The 7,500-nt window shown below is 42.9% G+C and overlaps 1 protein-coding gene across 1 annotated transcript in view; it reads left to right on the forward strand.

Moving 5' to 3' along the window:
• LOC143033378 (uncharacterized) overlaps positions 1–7,500 on the forward strand; it is an 85,037-nt gene that overhangs the window by 49,401 nt on the left and 28,136 nt on the right. Inside the window, exon 2 of the mRNA XM_076198728.1 lies at positions 3,389–3,783. Coding sequence (XP_076054843.1) covers positions 3,585–3,783 — 199 coding nt within the window. The 5' untranslated portion in view covers positions 3,389–3,584. The remainder of the gene's footprint in view (positions 1–3,388; positions 3,784–7,500) is intronic.

Genomic DNA, 7,500 nt, shown 5'->3' on the forward strand with positions numbered 1-7,500 from the left:
TGCACTTGGCCACAAATTGGCTTTCTAGATTAACAAACTCACCTCTCTCTCTCTCTTGGAGAAAGAACATTTTATTCTCTTTACTTATCTACTGGTTTATCTATTTCTTTCTACTTGCCTAGTCATTTAGCTGGGGCAATCGGAAGCATGCTGGTCCTGCATTTTCTAGTCGCGGGTTCGAGTCCTATACCATTCTCCAATTACTAGCGGTGACTGTTCGTTACCTGCCCCAACACTCCTCTAAGCTCATTATAGCGCAAGGGTGACGGCTTCGGCCGCAGCTACTCAGGGCCACATGATGTAGGCTCCTGACCTTATCTATTAATTCTGTAAAACTCTATTCATTTGTTGGCAGAGTCATAAGTAGGTTGAATTATCTTTTTCCCAACGCCCCTTTTACACCATTCATCCATCTCATCCTTGGTCGCCCCCTCATGTTCACTCCTTCCACCTCTGCCTTCCACACCTCCTTTACTAATCTTTCTTCACTCATTCTCTCCATATGTCCAAACCATCCCAATACTCTTTCATTAACCCTATTTCCCAAATACCTTTCCACCCCGTTCTCCTCCTCACCTCCTCGTTTCTCACTCTATCCATCCTAGTAACCCCAATCATACTTCTCAGACACTTCATCTCAAACACATTCAAAATCCTCCTCTCTTCCTCTCTTACGTTCCATGTTTCTGCCCCATACAGTCCTGTCGGCACAATCACTCTTTCATACAATCTCCTCTTAGCATCCATTCCCAAATGTCTATTTTTCGTTACACTTTTTAATCCCCCACGGCATCTACTTGCTTTTCTCAATCTAAAAAAAAAAAAGTATGGGGAGGCGTATGGATCTGCTGGAAGCTAAAAGGAGGCGTCACAAAGGATAGTTTGGAAACCGCTAGAATAGAGTCAGGCAGAATAAAAACCATAAGTTATACAAATCGTGTCGGAGGATTCCTTACCTGAAGGAAAATAAAACACTACAATAGTCTATAATTTTACAATAATTATGCCCTCCAAATGTTAGTGTGTGTGTGTGTGTGTGTGTGTGTGTGTGTGTGTGTGTGTGTGTGTGTGTGTGTGTGTGTGTGTGTGTGTGTGTGTGTGTGTGTGTGTGTGTGTGCGTGTGTGTGTGTAATTCACCATGGTCTTGGATCATGTGTTGGACTCGTGATCGACAGTTATTAACCTCCCGTATGAGAGCTCAGAGCTCGTATGACCGACCTATGGGTAATACTTTGACCTTACAGGCACAAATACCCCCAACTTCTCGCCCACGAGAGTTGGAGTAACAACCCGCAGCGCAGCGATACTGAATTTATTTCAGCCCTGGGCGGGATACGCACCCGGACCGCCGTAGTGGCAGGCGAGAACTCTAACCACCGCGCCACGAGATTGTGTGTGTGTGTGTGTGTGTGTGTGTGTGTGTGTGTGTGTGTGTGTGTGTGTGTGTGTGTGTGTGTGTGTGTGTGTGTGTGTGCTTGTGTTCGTGTGTGTGTGTGTGTGTGTGTGTGTGTGTGTGTGTGTGTGTGTGTGTGTGTGTGTGTGTGTGTGCGTGTGTGTGTATGTGTTTTTGTTTGTGTGTGTGCGTTTATGTGTGAGAGAGAGTGTGTGTGTGAGAGTGTGTGTGTGTTTATGTGTGAGAGTGTGTGTATGAGTGTGTGTGTGTGCGTTTATGTGTGAGAGAAAGCGTGTGTGAGTGTGTGTGAGAGAGTATGTGTGTGTGTGTGTGTGTGTGTGTGTGTGTGTGTGTGTGTGTGTGTGTGTGTGTGTGTGTGTGTGTGTGCGTGTGTGTTCGAAAGAGAGAGAGTATATGTATGTGTGTTTGAGTGTGAGTGACTGTTAACTGCCCAATAGTCCAAGAAGCGCATAATAGGGCAAAGATGACGGCTTCGGCCGCAGCTACTCAGCGCCTCTTGGCGTAGACTCCTCACCACCTATGATTCGGGAGACCTTAGGGTCTATACTAGCAGTGACTCTCAACCTGGGTGCCATGAGAGGAATTTATGGTGGGGTGGGGGTGGGGACAGAGATTGATGTTACAAACTGTACTTTTCATCATAATGTGAGGAATCTAAGCATCAAAAAGCCTTCCATTACCCCGCCCTAGCAGAAGATAATTAAGATTATAAACTTTGTAATAAAGCAAAGGGTTTCTCTCCATCAATATTTTGATATTATTTTTATTCTATTTATCTATTTTCATTTATTTATCTATTTACTTTTTTATCTATTTATTTATTTATTTGGCTTTTGTGGGATATGGGAGAGAAATGAAGGTCAGCCACACACGAATGTCGGGAACTCATTAAGGGATGGGATTGGAGTAAAAAAAGGTTGAGACCCATTGGTTTATAACGAGACCGAACATCATGTACAGTCTTGCAAAGAAGTTCGTGGGTTGGGAGTGGGGGGATGCGCAGAGGACCCTCACATGGGGGGACAGGGGGGGGGCATATGCCCTAGGGGGGAATATGCCCTGGGGCGGCACATTTAGGGGGGCGGCAGTTTTAGTCTGGACATGCCGTCCACAAGGCTGACAAAATAATTATAATAAAAAAAGGTCAAAGGAGCACTGAATATTTTACCGTGATATACGAATTTTGCGTTAGAATCAACAAAATATGAAATATACTTCCCTTATCCTTTCTACAATTGGGACATTAAATACAATTTTCAATTTGTTTTTTTTAATTATTTCGCAAGCCAATAGATGTAATAGTAAGAAATGGTGGAGATGGGGCGTGGTGATGGGGGAACCTTCGGTGGTATTCTTAAAAAAAATCTTTCCTTATATAACTCTTATATAAATCCTTGGAAGGAAAAGATTTATATGAGGAAAGAAATTGTTCTAAGAATACCACCATAAGATTCTTACGGTGGTATTCTTAAAAAAATCTTTCCTTATATAACTCTTATATAAATCCTTGGGAGGAAAAAGGTCTATATATGGAAAGACATTTTTCTAAGAAAACCACTGTAAGATTCTTACGGTGGTATTCTAAAAAAAAATATTTCCTTATATAAATCTTTCCCTTCCAAGGATTTATGTAAGGAAAGAAATTTTTAAGAATACCATCGTTTGGCCCGGAGTGGTACTTAGGCATGTAAGGGCTCTGGATGCGCCTTCATTTGCCATTCGAATCTCTCCAGTGAGTCCAGCCTTTCTGGACAACGACTCTGTGTACAGACTTGGTTTCATCACATCGTAGTCACATGTTCTCTTGTTAAATGACAGTGGGTTACACTCAGACCCACCGTCTAGAACGGTAGAAAGGACTGACGAATACACACACCGACCTCACAACCTTACATGAATGCGTTGTGTCAAATATGTCCACATCCTATCTCAATTGTGATCGTTCAGTAAATATTATCCCTTCTTCGTTCCCAGGACACAAGGCAGACACCAAGGCACTACGGACACACCTCTACAACCAATCTCAACTCATCCTCAAACCTGCACATCCATCAAACACTAGAGACCTCAAGTTCTTCGTGCATCATCAATAGTGTGCCATAAGAAGGAGCACCTAACCCGCCACGCTCTCTCTCCTGAAGAAGTAAAAGAAGAAGAGTACCCGGTCACCATGTGGAGCAGTTGGGGAGCGCGCCCTTCGAGCGGCCGGCACGTGATGGTCCTCGTGGCCGTTCTGGCAGGGCTCGTGGTCCTGGCCGAGGGCAACAAGCGCTACATTTGTGAGTGGAAGCTCCTGCGTCGGGAGATGGTCAAGGCTTGCGGCATGGCCAAACGCAGCGTCAATCCCCGAAGCGTCGTCAACGATAAAGGTAAAGTCGGAGGGCCAGTCCACCCATCTTTTGCCGTCTCTCTCTCTCCATCTCCCTTTTTTCTCTCTCTCCTCTCTATCTCTCTTTCTCTCTCTCTCTTTCTCTTGCGAACTGTGGCGGGGGACTAGAATACTGTTACCATGTTTCCCCTGCCTACGTGTCGTTAATAGTTACCCGCACAGTTCCCGAAAACAGAGACAATCATTGCTATGACGCTAAATGTTATTGCGCGGGGAAACCCCTTGCGGACAAACAAATCTGTACGCCTAGCTATACTATTCATTTTCTTGTGAAAAATATCCATATTCACCGGCCATTTTGACGGGAACCGACTTTATTTCACTTTTCAAAATGCCATCTAATAGACAAAGTTGATATGGATTATGTTGTAGCGATTCACGTTATGGTTTTCCTAAACCACATTTAGACTTTGAAAAATGTTAACGATGGGTGCAAATGTATGGAGTGGCCTACACTGTGCCTCATGCAGATCTGCATGTACTAGGTGGCGGTGTTGAAGCTGAGCAAAGTGACAATGATGTCCACAATGAGTAGGCACGAGAAAAGAATGCAAGTCTCACAGATGCAATTCTTATCTATATCATTGGATAGCTCCTATCATTCTGAGTATTCTGAACCCCATAAATAAGTACCGCAAATTAATAGTAACGTTAGTAGCGGTTTTTAAATATTTCGTGTTTTCTGGCGGAGGCTGTGATGGAGATCACAACCGCACCTAAGCTAACCTGAAAACTCTTGTAAAAGTGTTGCCAGTGCTGGGAGCAGGGAAAGCTTAAAGATCTGTTGTCTGTAGGTGTCTACAATTGTTCGTACTGACCTATTTTTATTAAGAATAACTGTTTGCTAATTTCACAGATGCAATATCTATCTATATCACTGGATAGTTCCTATCATGCTGACTATTTTGAACCCCATAAATAAATACCGCAAATTAATAGCAACGTTAGTAGCGATTTTTAAAAAGTTAGTGTGTTTCTGACATGGGGTGCCGTAGAAAATAGTACAACCGCACTTAACCTAACTCTCATTTTTAATGCCATGTATCAGAATAGCACTTTCCTCATATCATCAAGGCTTGCACTTATGTCCCTTGCTCTTGATGTTCCAAAAGCAGGGATGTTGCCTTAATAACTCTATAAAACATTAGGTGTGGCTTCTCGTTTAATCAATGGGGGTAGCAGAAGTGCCCATGATGGACTGCGTACCTCTCCTTGTTTTCTTGGCCTTGTTATCATTAGTTTTTAGTCCTCGCCTCTCCAACCAACGCTTCAATTGAATGTTGGAATAACCGTCAATACGTTCAATATCGATCTTGGCCTCAGGAACATCGTCCACTAACAATAAAACCTTTGGAAATGGGTCGCATGTCAACATCGTTTACTCTTTTCAGATTTTAAATGCATTGAGATTGTCCGTATCTTGATAGTTTGTCCAACTGCCAATAGAAAACGTGGTAACTGTGACGTCAACTTTGCGGTTTGCTTTTAAAGCGACTAAGTGGGACGGAACGAGGAATCTTGGGCCCCAATCATTTTGTATTCTTCTCCCACGAAAGAAGGGCGGATGTGAAAATATATTTTGACTTGTCCATCACAATTTTGTATATGTATAACTTAGAAGAAAAAAATACAAAGTGATATAAAGCGACTTATTCACGGGTCTCACAGGCTTCAGACAATCAAAAACCATTTAATCCTAAAACAGCACCAAATGTTTCATTCCCCTCAGCAAACACCGTGATCTTTGCGAATTCTCAAACTTCTTTGGCGTTTGGTATGTACAGTCAGGAACAAAAGTTTTGAACCACACTCCATTTTTCACAACTTCAATATATGTTTTTTATTACATGATATATTTCCTATGTAGTATTTAGCTAGGTCATTATCTTGAATAGATGAAAAAATTATCAGAAAAAGAATTTTCATTTTGCTTCATAAAAGAACTCTGGGTGGTTCAAAATTTTTGTTCGTGAGTGTACAGTTACCTCCACTTCCGAGTTCTACAGTCCTTGGTCGTAGATTTACTACCTCGTAAGTTCAATCTCATTGTAAATGACGTAAACAAACAACATGAACCGCAGTATTTCGTTGAAGTGAAGCCAACTGTATATGTAAATATAGTAGTCTTCTATAGTTCTGGAAGACCACCCCCTTATTAGGGGGAGAGGGCCTTTTGGTGTATGTATATACTTTCTAGAAAAGTAATGACAATAAACATTTCTTGATACACACGCACACACACACACACACACACACACACACACACACACACACACACACATATATATATATATATATATATATATATATATATATATGTGTGTGTGTGTGTGTGTGTGTGTGTGTGTGTGTGTGTGTGTGTGTGTGTGTGTGTGTGTGTGTGTGTGTGTGTGTGTGTGTGTGTGTGTGTGTGTGTGTGTGTGTGTGTGTGTGTGTGTGTGTGTGGTAAATATACAGTACCATTGCACTGGCTATCATGTCTCGTACCCCCAGGTTAATAACCTCTGAGTTAAATGTTTGGTCAAAGGTATCGACATTTGTTAATTCGTGATCATTGTGATTCGATTTAACGTCTCGAACTCCCCCCTATCAGGAAGCTAGAACGGTGCCCCTCACAGAAGACTTTGTGGAATTTAATAAACTATGCCCTTGGTCCAACTACCTAGGGTAAGGTTTGAGCTACCGTCACTTCGACCTCTGCCGCAAGTAGCGACGCTCTAAACTAGATTCTGACTTCATTACTCGGACTTAGATGTAAAACATACACAAACACACACACACACACACACACATAGTATCGCTGCGCTGCGGGTTGTAACTCCAACTCTCGTGGGCGGGGAGTTGTGTATGTGTGTGTGTATGTGTGTGTGTGTGTGTGTGTGTGTGTGTGTGTGTGTGTGTGTGTGTGTGTGTGTGTGTGTGTGTGTGTGTGTGTGTGTGTGTGTGCGTGCGTGTAAGGTCACAGCATTACCCATGGATCGTTTATATATGAGCTCTGAGCTCTCTTCCGGGAGGGAAATAGCTATCGATCACGAGTCCAACACGTGATCCAAAGACCACACACACACACACACACACACACACACACACACACACACACACACACACACACACACACACACACACACACACACACACACACACACACACACACACACACACACACACACACACACACACATGCACACCTCTCATGGCGCTGTGGTTAGAGCTCTGGCCTGCCACTACGGAGGTCCGGGTTCGACCCTCGCCCGGGGCTGAAATAATATCAGTATCGCAGCGCTGAGGGGTGTTACTCCAACTCTCGTGGGCGGGGAGTTGGGGGTGTGTGTGTGTGCAAGGTCATAGCATTACCCATAGATCGGACCTACGAGCTCTGAGCTCTCTTCCAGGAGGGAAATAGCTGTCGATCACGAGTCCAACACGTGATCCAAAGACCAAGTGAATACACACACACACACACATATATTATATATATATATATATATATATATATATATATATAATATATATATATATATATACACTTATGCATTTTCTGATTTGACGTATTCTGAATTGCATATCAACGTCATGTTTCTGGCGTTATGCATATCTAACAACTTTCTCGTATCAAATTTGCTTCTGACAATATGCAATGCAACCGCGGAGTAAACGTTTGTCACTCTCCATCAACCCGATTGAACGTTCGGGAACC

This window comes from Oratosquilla oratoria, chromosome 15 (assembly GCF_046742065.1).
Source record: "Oratosquilla oratoria isolate Oo_2021 chromosome 15, ASM4674206v1, whole genome shotgun sequence".
Taxonomy (NCBI): domain Eukaryota; kingdom Metazoa; phylum Arthropoda; class Malacostraca; order Stomatopoda; family Squillidae; genus Oratosquilla; species Oratosquilla oratoria.